This window comes from Musa acuminata, chromosome BXJ1-8, assembly GCF_036884655.1.
Source record: "Musa acuminata AAA Group cultivar baxijiao chromosome BXJ1-8, Cavendish_Baxijiao_AAA, whole genome shotgun sequence".
Taxonomy (NCBI): Eukaryota; Viridiplantae; Streptophyta; class Magnoliopsida; order Zingiberales; family Musaceae; genus Musa; species Musa acuminata.
The window spans coordinates 1,568,660-1,585,186 of NC_088334.1; the positions used below are offsets into that span (position 1 = coordinate 1,568,660).

A 16,527-nucleotide genomic window follows, 5' to 3' on the forward strand; every position below is an offset into this window, starting at 1 on the left:
ATCATATTCGAGAATTAATCATCTTCGATGCTCGAGTCAAATATTACGGTATTAGAGTTTTAGGAGTCCGAAAGAAGAAGAAAAAGAGCTGAATGTATTTAAAGTTTATCGTAATGTCATATTCGAGAATTAATCATCTTCGATGCTTGAGTCAAATATTACGGTATTAGAGTTTTAGGAGTCCGAAATAAGAAGAAAAAAGAAAAAGAGCTCGATGTATTTAAAATTTATCATAATATCATATTCAAGAATTAATCATCTTCTAGTCAAATATTATCACATTAGAGTTTTAGGAGTCCGAAAGAAGAAGGAAAGAAAGAAAAAGAGCTCGATGTATTTAAAGTTTATCATAATATCATATTAAAATGAGAAATATACGACATATATTATCTTATTGTTTCACAAAAAAATATTAGAATGATTCACAAAATAGTATACGAAGACTACAAGCAACATAAACGAATATATCTCTTCTCTTGTTGCATACGAACAATTACAAGCATTATATTTTGAGTTTGGGATTGGACCATTTTGCTTGATCCATTATCAATTTCAACACGGAACGTTTTGTTATATGATATAATCGTATTAAACTAAGATTACAAAGCACATTATTCGATTTATCTCGTTCGATCGAATCCTCCTAACATATTTCTTGACTTGCCAAGGAATGAATGACATCCTTATGATGGCCGCCCTCGTGCCTTATCATTTCCGCCCTCAACTCAATTGTTGCGGGCCCCAAAGCATACGAGACGAAGCACCCATCGATGATCATCTTTTCTTGCGGGCCCCAATTGCTATGACTGAGGACCCACCGAATGCATGAGATATGCTAATATCTTTCCATCCATTAATTAATTAATTAATTAATTATATATATATATATATATATATATATCAATTGTTTAACAGTATATTAATCCTCAAAACAATAAAAAAAAAAGAGATTTGTTGTGGTAAACAACTTGGGAGCTGTGGCCTCGGGGTCGACGTGGCTCGGTTCGGGTCCGGACGATGGGGATCTCCCGGAGGTGTGCCTCGAGCCCGTGGGGTCAGTCCGATGCGATAGTCCGATCGAGACGGGGTTGCCGTCTCCTCCGGGCAGGGACTCGTCGTCCGCGCGTCCGGCGGGGACCCTCGGTTTCGCACCTGCACAAAGGTCGGGTCGGGAAGCTCAACCCGACCCCTCCGACAATCAAGTTAGATGATGTGGAGGGGGTTTGAGGAGAAAAAGTGTTTTAGTGTCTCATTCTCCTTTCGTTCAGAATGCGAGGGTATTTATAGGGAAGCTTACTGTTGTTTAATATGCCCGCTTGCAGGAGGCAGGCTGGTAGCGTCTGACATGGGTGTTGGCGTGGCGTGAAGAACCGAGCCTGAGTAGCCGACGCCTCATGCCTCGATCGACGCGACTACACTCGATCAACTGAACCGGAACACCGGAACCGGAACACTCAGTCAGTCGAGTCTTATCATAATTACTATCCTCATCAAGATTAAGATTGGATTGTTTAAAATTATATTTAATACAAATAATTAATTGAATAGGGGGTAAGTTTCAAGACAACTTCACAAATTAAAACAAGCAAAATGTATGTATATTTATATAAAAATTCAACAAAACACACATCCACTAGAGATAAGGGGAAGACCCAAAATGAGCAGCCCAACAAGATGGAGGCAAGAGCCAATTTGATTCTTTGTTTCCTGCAAATGATGTCCTCTGAAGCCAATGTCAACTTGACCCCGGTCATCCTCGAGACCTGGTGTCACCCAACACTGCATGTGCTCGCTCGATCGTCTTCTTCCTCTCTCCATCTCTCTCCTCTCCTCTCCTCTCCTCTCCTGGGGCTTCCTTGTCATGTGATCCCAACGCTGCTGTTGGTACCAGTGGGACACTAAGTTATGTGAATTAGGTGCAGGAATCTGATGGCCTTGGAATTCAAACCCATGATTGGATAATCAAACACCACATGCTCTCTCTCTCTCTCTCTTCTTCCTCTCTAACTTGTGCTACACTTCTTGTTGAGCCCATCCATATTCAATATGAAGTCTGTTCCCTGGTGGTACATGCATCACCATATTTTCTTGTCTTTAATCTTTTGTATGTTTATGGGGAGTGCTCAACCATCTTATAAGGTCACATAGACATGAGAAGGGAGAGACTTGTGAGACAGTAAAAAGAAGGACTTACACACACATTGCAGTGAAGAAGAAGAAGTTTGATGTTGGTGACCTTTGATTCTTCTCAAACACTTTCGACTGACTAATCATCAGCTTACTAAGCTCATTTCAGTAGTTTGAGGATGTTAGGCGTGATGGTGGACAGCACATTAATTAGGTTTGAAGATAGTTGTCAATGCAATAGAAACAATGGGGATGGGGAATCCTTATTGCTCCCATCGATCGCCACCAAACTTTGGTCAGTCCGACAAGGGTGGAACACCACATGATTGTGTGGACGGATTGGATTCCCTTTTTTCTTGTTTTTCTGCATTAATATTAATTTATTCTGTAAATTAAAATCCGAGAAACCTTCCAATGGATACAACAAAATGTGAAATATGATTCTCTGATATGTCTGTGTGTATAGTATTTGCAGCTATACAGATGAAAATTGCTCCTTTTGTTCGTATGCGTAATTTTTCATGTATTTGAGGCTATCTCTTACGTATTCTTATTTGGGATATACGTGAATACATTCGGAGTCGAATCATATTGATAAACATTCGAGTCGAGTTTTTATATGACCAATATTTCGAGTCGATCGATTCAACTCATTGACATGAACATACGAAAAGAATATTCTTTGAAAGATTTCTTATTTCGATAAATTTCCATCGTCATTCTATAAATAATCATTTTTCATGAATGATTCATGATATAAAATTTTATTTTTGATGATATTTTTACAAAGTGATGGTCAGAAAAATTTTTATCGAGGAAAATGATCACCAACGAGTATATATATATTTTTCAATATTTGATGAAGAAGAAGAAGAAGATACGATGATCTTTTTTTGGAAATAGGTCGGGTCGATTCGACTCTATGATGTGGATCGATGATAAATTTTTAATAATAATAATAAATTAAAAGGAGAAAAATTAATTATCCCCAAAATTTGTAGCGAGTCTACCATGCGTCGTATACATACATAGCAAGCGTCATCAAATGATAAAAGGGTAAACAAAGCGTGTCGATTGCATGGTTTCAGTCATCAGTCAACGTTCGCTTGTCGGAGAGTTGCGTCAACCAAAGGCACGACGGCATGGAAGGTTTGGTGAGCTCAGTGATGGCAAAAGACATGTTGGTCCCAACTCTCCCGCTATTGTATCTATCACAAGGCAAAGCAGAGTCAACCATGGAGGAGGGCGTTGACCACACACTGATGATTAAAATATCGTATTCACCGCAATTAGTTACTGATAAGGTACGTTTTGGATCTCGGCCACATCATAACCCACACCGTGTCACACCCCTGCCAAGTTAGCATGAGGGTTGCTTTTCCCTCCACGTCGAGTCGGAGTCCACGTAGGGAGGCACCTCCTCGGCAAGTCCCGTCCTAGAAAGCTCGGGACAGCACCACATGACGATGTTCCATTCATGCCGGGCGACGATCGTGCGAATGTACGATCTCGTCACTTAGGGGATCGACCGTCACGTCAAATTCGCGTACGATTGATCATCGAGCAACGGTATAAAAGCTCGCTATCAACACTTGGCCAGGGTATAAAAAAAAGTAAAGAAAAGACCACTAACTTTATCTCCGAGGGGCTCAAGTCGGGAATCTCCCGACCAGGGCCTGTGTGTAGGAATACGGACGTCCCCAAAGACGCGGCCATCCCGACTCTCGATCTAGCTCGACCTCGGCATTTCTTCCAACCAACCGAAAGACTCGCCTCCGAGCGTCGAGAACTCTGGACATCGACTCGTGGACCAAGCCGCGCTAACTCCTCGGCTACGGCGCATGAGTTCACTAATAATTTTTGTGCTAGAAGGAGGACCCAAGGCCTACACCTCGGTCGACCAAACTCGCTCTCGAACCATGCACCTTAGTTATGAGCCCTTAGCTCCCCTACAAGAGGGAGGAAGTAGTGATAAGACCATTTAGTCTCACAAGAGTATGGGAATCAAGGGTTCATAAGTTTGTCAAGTCTCCATTACTTTTAAATATTCGTCAAGGGTTTATAAGTTCGTCAAGTCTCCATTACTTTTAAATGTTCGTCAAGGACACAAAATCGTGTAAGTACGTTTATCGATTTCTCGTGAGCCTATAAATGTCTCGTATCACTTATCATCCATATATTAAATTATACATGATTGTTTATACGTATGGATGTTTTAATTAAACATCAATGAATAAAAAATATTATTTTAAAGATTTTAAAGATTTTATTATTCATTAAATCTATATTTTATTATTATTATTATTATTATTATATAATTATTTAATGGGATTAAGAGGAGGATCACCGCCGCTTTATTTAGATCGCATAATCTATGTGGAAGTCACAAGGAGGCTCGGAAGGCCGACTGCTAAACGAGTGCGACGGCGAGTCAGAGAAAGGCTGCAAAGTGAGGAGGAGAAAGCAAAAGGTAAGAGACTGTGATGTGAACTGACGCAGTCTGCAATGGCTTCCGTTTCGTGCCACCAAGTTAAGGGCAAATCCAAATCCATGTCTTCTCCCTTCGCCTCCTTCCCATTTCCCATTTACCTACCTACCCATTTACTGCCGCTTCTACCCATGTGCGTCCTATTTAACTCTTCTGCGCCATTACAGGCGTCAGAGCAATATCACATGCACCCTTCACTCCCCACCACCACCTCCTCCTCCTCCTCCTCCTCCTCCATCACCACCATCCGCTCCTCTCCCTAGCATTCAAACCGTACAGCTTCTTCCCGCAGTTCCGTTCTGTACCTTGCGGTGGCATGGCAGCGGCGCTGGAGTGTTGGTCCGGGAGGCCGAGCACGGACGAGGACACGGTGGAGCAGGTCCTCATGCAGACTCAGGACCGGTCCGAGGCCTTCCACCGTTCCTCCGCCGCTTCCGCCGCCGCCGCCGCGGCCTCCCCGGCCTGCAACTCCTCCTCCGCCTCCTCCTCCTCTTCCTCCTCGACCTCCTCTTCCCCGCCTTCCCCCTCCGCCGCCCTCCCGCCTCCCAAGAAATGGCAGCGCCTCGGCCGCAACTTCGCCGGCGCTATCGCCGCCCTCCGCAGCTCCCTCAACATCGATCCTTCCCGCGACCCCTCGCCCTCGCGCTTCGACCGCCTCCTCCGCGGCGTCGGCCTCGCCCGCAATCCCGGCGGCCTGCCCCCCGACAAGCTCGTCTCCAGCGTCCGCCGCCACTTCGACTCGCTGCCCAACAGGTGCTCTGCAGCTGCCGTCACATTCTTTCCGCATTTCGTCTGATGGTTCCATTTGCATGAGTTATATGACGGGCAAAAGCCATCCTTTTTCTACGAATCGTGCAGCTACGCTCAAGCAGGATTCGACATGAAAGACGTGCTTCTGCATCTGAGATTGATGGAGCAGGCGTCGGCGGACGACCATCCTGCGATCCACATTCAAGAGACGGACAGCAATGGCGGAGCCGAGGGATCGGTTTTCAAGCTCACATTCGCCTGCAGCGCCCCGCTGTCATGGCCGGCGATGTCCGGAACGCTGGATAGCTCTTCGATCTGCTGCAAGAAGATCCAGATCTTCGAGAAGAAGGGCTTGACGCTCGGGGTCGTCACCGTCTTGGTCCAGCAGGGGAACGAGAGGCACTTCAAGGCCCGGATCGAGGCCTCGCTGAAGGCGGCGGTGAAGAAGCCCAAAAACAACGGGGTGAAGCTCCCGTTCGGGTTGTGCGGATGCCAAGAGGAGAGCTCGCGGAACGTCGAGGAGGACGCTCAGTTCGACGGGGACGACGGGCGAGGATCCGACGGCGAGCGGCTCCGCCGGGTTCAACTGCCGTGCCCTCTGCCGATGTCTTCCGTCGTCGTCTCGATCGACGAGTGGCAGAGCATCCGGTCGGGCGGGGACGAGATGGGGAGGTGGGTTCTGAGCTCCGACGAGGTCGAGCTGGTCGACCGGGTGCGGCCCAATTCGTTCAGGGGTGCATACAGGGGGAGGAGGGTGTGGGTGAAGAAGCTGCGGGGCTGCGAGAGGGGAAGCGCGTACGAGATCGAGATCAGGCAGGACCTACTGCAGCTGATGAGCTGCGGGCAGAGGAACATCCTCCAATTCTATGGCATCTTCTTCGAAGAGAACGAGGGGCTGTGTGTGGTCACCAAGATGCTGGATGGAGGATCCCTGCACGATGTCATCCAGAAGAACAAGAATGTGGCGATCAGGGAGGTGATGCGGATTGCGCTCGATGTCGCGGAAGGGCTCATGTTCATGAACAATCATGGAGTGGCTTATAGGGATCTCAACACACACAGGATTCTCTTGGACAGGCAGAAGAATGCTTGTCTCGGTGACATGGGCATAGTTACCTCTTGTAACAATGTCGGCGAGGTCACCGAGTATGAGATGGCCGGATACCGGTGGTTGGCTCCTGAGGTTAGTGTGTGTTGTCACTGTGCCATACTACTCACTGTCTCTGCTTTCGTTGCTCATCTTCTAACCATGTTATTTATTCTGCTGTACTGATCTAGCTACAACTTGCCCTGCCATATACTGCATTGATATTTGCTTGCATTAATATCAAACCAGCAAAGCAGTCGTAAAATGTTCGGTATGCTATTGTGAATTTGCTAACATGGAGTGTGGAAAACACTGCCGATCGGAGTTAAGATTAACGGTGAACTTGTAGTTGAAATTGAAAATTGAACATTATTTTCCTAATCAAGCAGAAACTAAAAATGTTGTGTTTTTACTGCTAATCATAAGTCCTGTTTTTGATAGTTACTGGAATCAGTAAACTCTGTATTGTCTTGTTCTTTTAACTGTTTGGACAACAAGGCTCCAAATTGTTTCTGGCTTTTCGAGTTTTTGATCTTTGATTGTATATATCACTTGTTTTAATCTTTTTGGTTGCTTAAGATCTTAAAGAAGATGGGCGCCGTACATGGGGACATTTACGACCTTCGCATTTGTATACCTTGTTTTATCTCTAAGATCGTTACGGGTTATCGATCACATTAGATGGAAGTGCACTTTATCTCGAAAAGCAGCTATATGCTACTTCTAGCGCATTACCTTAGCTAACTGTTGTCCGCAAATAATTTCCTTTTAGACTGGTGTTTTCTCATTGCTACATACGAATGATACATCACAATTACAGGAAATATATAGGTGTTGTACCTAATCCAATATGCAGAATGAACATCGACCATTTGTATTCCTCTTTTCTGTAAATGCTTGCTTAAATAGGTAATCAGCTAGAATTACATGTCATTTTTCGGGGTTAAATTGAACGACCTACGATGCAATAACCAGTATGGTTTACACTGATAATGATGTAGATAATCGCGGGGGACCCCGAGAGTGTGACAGAGACTTGGATGAGCAATGTGTATAGTTATGGCATGGTGCTTTGGGAGATGGTAACCGGCGAGGCTGCTTACTCTTCATATTCACCGGTTCAAGCAGCAGTGGGGATCGCAACGTGTGGGCTGAGACCTGAAATACCTAAAGACTGCCCACAGGTTCTGCGGTCGCTGATGCAGAGATGCTGGAACAATAACCCTGCAAAGCGGCCTCAGTTTGCAGAAATCATCGCAATCCTAAACAGGCAAAACGTTCGATGAGCCGCTCGAACCTTCCCTTCTTTTTATTTTAAGCGTTAACGGAAAGCTTTCTACCCTACTGTGGATTTGGTATGTTCTTTCTTTGCAAGAGAATGCTTTTTCTTTTTTTGTTCTGTCATCGTATCGAAAGCTGAAAAATGCAAATGTGCCATATGACATGGTATCTATTACTTTATTTATTTGATTTTTTTTTTCGTTTTGACTCAATTCAGGAGGTTGAGATTGTGATGTTTTTGGATCTTTTTGCATCTCTCTGTGAGCAAATTATTTCCATCCAGTCTTTGTTTGGATCAGTATATGCTTCTACCAATACCAGAGTCAATTGGGATCTACTGAAACCTTGCATTCTTTAGCACTCTCATTCTGTCTTGATCTGAGGTGCAGACTGCTTCTGTGAGTTGTCTCTGTTATTAAGCCATCATCATTATGACCCACCCACTTTGCTTTCTTACTCTAATCCTGTAAAGCTGTCCTCCCTTTTCCCTACCTTCTGGTCCCTCTATTAAAGCTTGGGTTCCATTAAATTAGCACAATATTTTACTTTATCCTGCACCTCCATGGCAATGGCATGGTGGTGCAGTCAGTGTGGGTTCCAATACCTCATTTATTTTGATCTGACACGACGGCAGAGAAGCTAAGAAATGTCTAATGGTGGTCTGATGTGATCGAAATCATAAACCCTCGTCAAAGAACTGACAGATATCGAGTCAACAGAAGAAGTCAAGTCAATTCTGTGAGCCAGAATTCAGATTCACACTTGGTGGGCGGAGATAAGATTTGATTCTACAGAGAAGTAAGATTTCATTTGCTTTGTTGTTGTTGGTGTTGTTGTTGTTACTGTTGCTGTAAGGTATCTATCGATCGATCTCTGCTGCTCTTTCTTTTCCCTCTCCTGTTTTGTTTGGGCTTTGTCTTTGTTCTTATTCCGACCTTTGTTGGCTCCTCTTCGCTTCTCTTATTCTGTATTCTTTCCGTATGACAATTGAAGTCGGTCAGCTAATTTGCTCCACCATTTCTTTTCATAAAGGAACACACCAAAAGAAGGGAAAGTGATCCCCATGGACAGGGGAGGGGCCCTCATATCACACCATTGCACCCACAAATCCTTTTTGTTTCTCGAGAGTATTATTATTCCGTAGAGAAAGATTATGAATTTATCATTTCAATCTTCACAACAAAAGTGTCCAAATAAAATACTAAAATTTTTAATTATCTCTCTTTATTAAATCCAACTACATAGCAAGTGCTAAGAAATTATCACAACAAGGAGATAGATATCTACAATTATGTGAAATATCATGAATAAAATAAGATGAAACTTTTGACAAATTATTTAAATATCATCAAAAATAATTTTTTAAATATTTATTAAAAAAATTAATTTTATAGGATAATTAAGATATCAACGATGTTTTATGGATATGAGTACGAGTGCTCTATAATTAAGAAACAATATATACAAAAAGTTTATGTTATCAAAATAAAAATATTAAGATGAGCGTGTCGAGTTATTAGATATGATAAAAAATAAATATTTTTATTCTTGAATAATTAGATATTATTTTGATAAAAGATAAGACAGAAAAAATTATTTAAGATGATATGAACATATGCTTAGGAGACATCCATAGTTACAGGAGGTGAAATGAATGATTAATATTAGTGATATGAAAAAAGATAAAAAAAAAATATTAAGAAAAATTATAAATAAATATTTAAGTATTTTAAATTTTATTAAATATATAATTTTTTACAGATTTCAATAATCGTAAAAGATTCATGTAATCGAGTCCAAACGATTGGGACTTTATTGTTTTTTAAGGTACATAAGCAAAAAAAAAATTAAAATTAAAAATAAAAATTTTGGTTGATGGTTTTCATAAACATAAGAAAACATTTTATCCCCTTATTGGCTTGGCCCATTCGAAACGATCCACGTCACTATATCGAGCAAATCTTCCGGTGATCCTTCTCTTTCGATCTTATTCTATCCCCTTACCCTCTCCTTGTTTGATGAGACTGAATCGAGAAGGCCTCTCTCTCGGATGTGACGATAGGTTAGAATCAGAAGAAAAAGAATGAGAGATTTCTGACGATCGTGGCGATGATCCTCCTCCTCCTCCTCCTCAATTATCGACGTTAGGATAATGTCAACTAGGCATACATACTTCCCCAAGTTAGTGGCGGTTCTCGGCCCTTCCGTCACCACCATCTCCGTTCTGATGCTACCGACGGACGTCGCCGATCGCCAGGCTTTTGCCAGCATGCCATTTGGTTTACTAATCTCTAGACTCGTAAATATTGCATTTGGATCCCTGCAAGTTTAAAATTGACTTGTACTTGGGCTCGAGGTGGTGCATCATATAGGAAGCCGAAGAAGAGGAAGAGCAGGAAGAGGTGGATATTGGCGGCCATGGCTGCCTAAGAAACGATCTTAACGAAGATGATCGAAACCGCCAGTAGTAGTGGCATTAGGCCCCACCATCTCCTCCACTGTTGCTCGTGGGATTTATCGGCGGATGGCTACTTGTTGCTTAGGGAAGCGGAGTCGCACCGATCGCTGCTCCGACGATCGCCTCATATTTCATTGCTGAGGGAATTATAGGCTGCTGCTGCACCTACTGCCTAGCACTTCCAAGGACGTTGACTTCCACTGGGGTCCGAGGGGGTGGAAAGGGCCACGATGAGAGAGGGAGTGATCGCCACCTCCGCCGTCGAGTGCTCCACCAGTCACAGCATGGTTCACGGCCACCTTATACCTCCGCGCATGGTCTCTAGCACCTCGCCCTTGCTCCCACACCTCAAGGAGCCACGATGAAATTACCTACCAACGTCGATAGGTGGCGAGATTCCTGCCTCCTGCCCGTCATCTCCGACAGTAGCACTAAGCCTCCCGGCGAAACAGGGCCGTCGATTTGGATCCAAGCAGCCCTACCACTGATTGGGAATGACAGTTCCCAAGGGATTCCGTCAAAATCAAAAGGCTCCAATGGAGTCGTCGATTGCATACTGGACAACCCTCGTGCCTAACGTGGAACGATTATAATAATAGTTCGATGGCAAAATTGATCGCCAAAGGTTGTGGGCAACTCATCAATGGGATCTTATGATGCGGTGGGGATGTGACAGTGGATCAATTCAAGTGGGAGGAGAGGGTCTACTGAAGAAGAAGAAGAAGAAGAAGAAGACAAGGGAGCCCAGCTCCATCTGCGTCACTCCGTTCGCACGAGGAGAGCGGTCGAGTTTTAATTTGGGTAAAACTCAACTGTTCCCTTATATTGACGACCATTTTACTCTTTTAATTTTGACATCAATCCCACAAATGTGAAGAGGTTTCTATCAAAGTAAGCATGATTAAAAATAAAATAAATTATAATAATTTTGAAACTGTAGGGATCCAAATATGACTTAAAAGTCCACACACACACACACACACGATGCTATGAGGAACCAACGATAGGGGAACATGTAATTAGTACAACACCTTAAACATTATATATCAGATACTCTTATCAAAGATTAATGACTCAAAACTTTAATTGATACTCTTTATCAAGGATTAACATTAAACTACATTATCATTGATTGTAAAATCTATGGCAATTTCAAGCAGCATTAATTCTTGTTTTCAGGACAAAAACAGGTTGACCCCAATCCATGTTCACATTCATCTACCAGCCAACAGTGGCAACACACTGCCACTAAGACTCAAGAACAGCAGAAAAAATAATACAAGAACAGAATTCGTGGTACACTGCCGAGGACATGACCGTATGGAGAAGACCTTTCTACCTTGTTGAACTGACAAAGGAACGAACCTCTTTGTTTGGCCGCAAAATGATTGATACATCGGCCCTCACGAGACTAATACTCGCTGAATCATTCCTTGAGTCCAAGTTGCAGTTTCCTTCAATTGGTCATTGTCTGATTGAAAGCATTCTCCCAATAACTCCATATGAAAAGTACAATCCTTGAACAGGATCTTTGTGTTTGGACCAAGAGTGTCTGCAAGATCTCCCAGCACCGCAACCGCAGCTTTGGTTACCTCCTCGTCCCTGGGGAAAAAGAAAACATAAAAAGAACATCATGTTAAAATGCCACGAGAAAATACAGATACAAATAGCATTTAGGTAGTTCTACTTAACACACCTGTTCTTATCCCTAACAACAGCTTCGATGAAGCTCAGAAGAGGGCTCGCGCAAGGAACCATCAGAGCTGCCTTGGGACCTTTGAACCCTTGAAGTATACCAGAGTAAGCCTCGAAAATACCACGTCTGAGCTGATTACCATATTCTTGCATATCATCATCATTTACATCCAAGTGAGAGCAGAGTTCTGCAGCTCCTTGCAACATCGGTATAACATAAGGGACATACTTTTCAAAATGCTCCCCGATTGCAAGAGCAATATCTCCAAAGCATGAAAATATAGGAGGCTTTACAGACCGATGAAGCATAGGACTGGAGAGATCTTTCAGAAGCTGACTCATGATGCCATCACAATAGGGAAGGACCTTGTCATCTAGTGCACGACAGATATCACCGACCACACCAACAGAAATGGAGCAGACTTGATACTCTTCAAAGTTCTGCAAGCCCATCTCCAAATACTTGTAGAACTCTTGCATGTACTTTGCAAATTCAGGGCCTGTGGCATAAGCAAGGGCCCCGATCGCAAGCATTGCTTCTTCATGCACGGTAGAACTGCGGCAAGCAAAAACTTGAAGGAAGAGGATCATCATCTGATCAGCAGACTGAAGAATTATAGGCTTTGTCTCATTTGAGTTACTCAATTTCTGTAATATTACTTGAAGGACACCACATAGCAGGGCTTGCAGATCACCCTGCTTTTCCCTGTCCTCCGAAGATGCAATATGAAGCTCCAGAGTTTTGCTTAATCTATTCATGATTTCATGGAGTAGATGAGCAACCATGTTCGAAGTTTCAGGTATACTGCTACATCGAACTATCTCATTCAATGTTTCATATGCAGAAGAACGAAGCCTAACATTGCTTGGATCTGTGCGATCAGCTGTAGAAAGGAGGGCTGAAACAATATCACCAAGATAGGGTGAAAGTATCGATGAACTAGAACCTGCATCCTCAAAACCTTGGGCAAGGAAATAAATGGCTCCACAAACTTTCTCAGCCACATTAGGAGCATCTCTGATACTCTCCAACAATACAGACATGATGTGCGGAAGGTTTGTGGCAGTTAAAATTGGATATTCACCACCAGCAGAATGCAGGAACTCAAAGATCCTACCAAGGGTCCATGCTGTTGTGTCCTTGACATGACTATTCTGGTCTTTCATTGCATTCAACAAGAATTGAAGTCCAGAATGGACAAGTGGTGCAAGCTTCTCAATGGACGGACCTTCAAGAATTGACCCAAATGCAAAAGTAGCTGCTTCACGGCTTCGCCAGTCACCCTTTGTTATATTACTCTCCACGAATGGCATCGCAAGGGGCACAACTGCATCCCCAACGGTTCTTGCAATAAGTCCAAGGCAGGTTCCCCCAGCCATAGACAGATTCCAGACACCATCTTCCTGATCCTGATCCTCCTCTTGTTTAAGCAGTGTTTCTAACATCAATGGCACAAGCGTAGGAAGCGCTTGCTTTATAAAGTTAGAATGGGGAGAAGAGCTCTCGCCGTTATCTTCCCCAAACTCCTCTTGAATTTGAATCTCTTCATCACAGATAGAGCTCCAAAACTCAATCGCTTGAAGAGCAACAGGCTCCTCATCTCCTCTCACTGCATTCGCAGTCAAATTAAAAAGGGTCTGCATGTAAGGCTCAAGATACTCGTAATATGTAGAGGCTATAGAAACAAGGCACTCAATTGCTGCTTGTCTGATCTCTGACTCTTTTGACATAGTGGTCTCACAGACAACTTTCATGATGAAGTTCCTCTCTACCTCATTCTCAAAGTTAGTCTGAGCAAAATCTAAAGCATTATAAAGTGCCTTAACAGCTGCAAGGCGGACTTCAGAACTATGTTCTGTCTGGTTCATACCCTGCACAACAGCAGTGAGGATGGCATTTACTTGATCCTGCTCCAAGTCCTGAGGAGATACCTCCTCACAAACATACCCCAGTGCCTCCAAGGTTGATTGCTTTAAAGGAGCAGGGGCATCTGGCTGAGTCATGTTGTTTAGAAGAAACCCTATCAGCTCTTGCCATTCACGTCGTGGTACCTCGATTGATGCAACCTTAGCAATGACTTGTGAAGAAGTCTGTCGAGCGTCAGATACTGATGATCCAAGCGTCCTCAACAACGAATCCTTGATTTGGGATTTGATAGATGGATCCACACTGACCCACCGCTGAGTCAATTCTTCCTTACGAACTGCATCCTTTGCATCTAGGGAATTCTTAAGAATAATACCGGCAAGTCTTCGAGACTCGGGAGGCTTCTGTTCACTTGATAGCTCAACAGATAAGGAAAGTAGAAAGAGGGGGAGATTCTGTTCCTGAAACTGCTTGAGGTTTGCTTCAGCAAGAGTTCGAGTATGCCCGTCAGGAGATTGGGCAGACAAGAGGACCTGGGTAATCTCCATCGCCATGTTTATGGCACTAGAGAACAATACAGAAACCAATAAATGATAAAATTAGCAAAACCAAGCAACTTCTTCCATGACCTAGCCATCATATACGCACAAACAAAAAACAATTACTAGGAATACACACCCATCTATAGTGATCTATGATTGTCAGGCATATGTTATACTTCCCACTTGCATGTTCAACAAAGCTACATTCTAAGTTCTATTATTTGGATTGAAATTGCAATATCTCGAACGAAATCTAGCAAATCTGCATGACCTAACAAGAATTACAAAATTATTTTTACTGTTAAAATACACATACAATTGACATGAACTAATTCTTACACATTAGCCAAGCTATACAATATGCAACACATCCAACACCACGTGCACCGAAACAAAAACATAAAATCGCCCAGAATACCAATTCTTTGGAACAGAAAAGATAGTCCTGAAGCGGATTAAAGTGTAAACCCCAAACCCTAACACCGAACCCTAAGACGAAATCGAACACAAACTCCAATCTACACCAAAGCGATCGAAGCCCCGCAGGTAGATGCCCTATATAAGTAGGGTTACATACTTCGACAAGCAAACACTCGAAAGAAACAACGAGAAAGAACATGCAGACAACTGGAGGACAAATCACACAGAGGGTAGATGATCGACCGGCAACAAATCAGAGAAAAAAAACCGTAGGAATCGAGAAGAGGGATTCGAATATGGTGTAATCTAAGAAACCCTAGATCAGTGATCGGAAAGCGATACCTTAGAGAGGGATGGAGAGGGCAGAGATGCGCAGCCTGCTGGAACCGAAGGGGCTGGGGGGGGGGGATCAGGATCTGCCCGGAATAGTCGCGACGCTCTCGCCCTCACTCACACTGATGTTGCCGTGGGCACTGGCGAATGGGGGAAAGGAAGAGAGATGATTCGAACAAGCGGTCGTCGGGGAGTATATATAGAGGGATTTTGGAGGAGGTATGGAAGCGGGAGGACGAAACCCTAATTTTACCTTTTGAAATCGCACCGTGGGTTGATTGGGCCGGGTTCAATCGCAAAGTATGATGGACCGTTCTTACCACAGCCCGACAACCGACCCGTAGTGGTTTGGGGTATTGATCTCCGTTATGCTTCCTTTAAGCTCGTGTTCATGTTTGGATCTTAGATTCATCGTGTATAAATCTGATATCTGACATAAAACTTTAGGTCTCGATCCTTATTGGAGATCCGATAAGTTGCTAACGGGTTTCACATGAAGATTGGATCCGACCCCGTAACTGTTAGTGTTTTCCGGATAACTCAAATTTTTCGTTGCAAATATTTATTTCTAGCTAATAAGACAATTAAAGTTTTTCTTAACATTTATATGTATTTTGTTTTAAGAAATGGATGATTTTCTTAAAAAAAACTCAATTTTTGAATTTTTTTTCCCTCAAAAGGTGCCCCATATCTTCAATTTTTTTTACATATAGTGTTCCATATTTTTTTGTAATCCCATAAATGCCCTCATCCTTCCTCGCTCGTCACTTATGCCTGGTTGTGAGGTCCCATTGCTTCTATATCACCTGCCTTATTGAACGCCTTTCATCACCTACTCTAAATATAGTTCGACTTATTGAACTCCTCTTTATCTTTTGCTTCCGACACCACCCTTTGTTGGGTTACGAGGCTACCTCGGGAGGCGAAGAGCAATTTAGCAAGGCAACCAGTGTTGGGAGTAAGTAGGGAAGGGCATTCAACAAGGCGGTACGATATGTAGGCAATAAGGCATCGTGGTAGAACATTGTAATGGGATAGAGACGATAAGGAAGACTTAGAGGCATTTATAATATTATAAAAAATATGAGGCACTATATGAAGAAAATGAAAAGATGATCACCTTTGAGGAAAAACCTAAAACAAATGACCTTTTTTTTTTAATTGTTCAAACTTACTGGTTGAAGTTTCAACTTAATAGGAAAAGTATTGGGACTAATAACCATCCAACATGTGACTATAGATGTGGCAACTCAATCAGATTTGAAGATAGAATTTGCCTCCCCTTTGTCTACCCAATAGTTAATGATTGTCTTCTTGTAGAATATTTACTGAATATTCTTTCTTTTTACTATTAATTATAAAAGTTAACTCTAACATAATTGTTAGGGGATCATTTTTTACTAATTACTATGCTCACTTACCTCAAGGTACTAACTTGAGTATCGGAGGGATCATGTTGAAAAACTTCTTATCTCGGTC

General features: G+C 42.9%; 2 protein-coding genes across 2 annotated transcripts; one reads left to right on the plus strand and one right to left on the minus strand.

The window, feature by feature from the left end:
* Window positions 1–4,715: 4,715 nt before the first annotated feature.
* On the plus strand, window positions 4,716–7,932 carry LOC103994072 (serine/threonine-protein kinase STY46). Its single transcript, XM_009414350.3, has 3 exons — window positions 4,716–5,368; window positions 5,474–6,548; window positions 7,454–7,932. Exons 1-3 carry the CDS (start codon window positions 4,932–4,934, stop codon window positions 7,736–7,738), a joined length of 1,797 nt encoding a protein of 598 aa, XP_009412625.1. The 5' UTR covers window positions 4,716–4,931; the 3' UTR covers window positions 7,739–7,932.
* A 3,365-nt stretch (window positions 7,933–11,297) lies between these two features.
* LOC135680540 (importin subunit beta-1-like) lies at window positions 11,298–15,258 on the minus strand. The gene is made up of 3 exons (XM_065194532.1): window positions 15,058–15,258; window positions 11,888–14,317; window positions 11,298–11,793 (listed from the first exon to the last, which is right to left on the minus strand). The coding sequence occupies exons 2-3, from the start codon at window positions 14,305–14,307 to the stop codon at window positions 11,595–11,597; spliced, it is 2,619 nt and encodes an 872-aa protein (XP_065050604.1). The 5' UTR covers window positions 14,308–14,317; window positions 15,058–15,258; the 3' UTR covers window positions 11,298–11,594.
* Window positions 15,259–16,527: the final 1,269 nt, after the last annotated feature.

Excerpts from the sequence above, each read along its gene's own strand:
- LOC103994072 (XM_009414350.3), top strand. The coding sequence starts at position 4,932 with ATGGCAGCGGCGCTGGAGTGTTGGTCCGGGAGGCCGAGCACGGACGAG. Across the intron at positions 5,369-5,473 it reads TTCGACTCGCTGCCCAACAG|CTACGCTCAAGCAGGATTCG; the intron begins GTGCTCTGCAGC and ends CGAATCGTGCAG. Across the intron at positions 6,549-7,453 it reads ACCGGTGGTTGGCTCCTGAG|ATAATCGCGGGGGACCCCGA; the intron begins GTTAGTGTGTGT and ends ATAATGATGTAG.
- LOC135680540 (XM_065194532.1), bottom strand. The coding sequence starts at position 14,307 with ATGGCGATGGAGATTACCCAGGTCCTCTTGTCTGCCCAATCTCCTGAC. Across the intron at positions 11,794-11,887 it reads GTTGTTAGGGATAAGAACAG|GGACGAGGAGGTAACCAAAG; the intron begins GTGTGTTAAGTA and ends CTTTTTCCCCAG.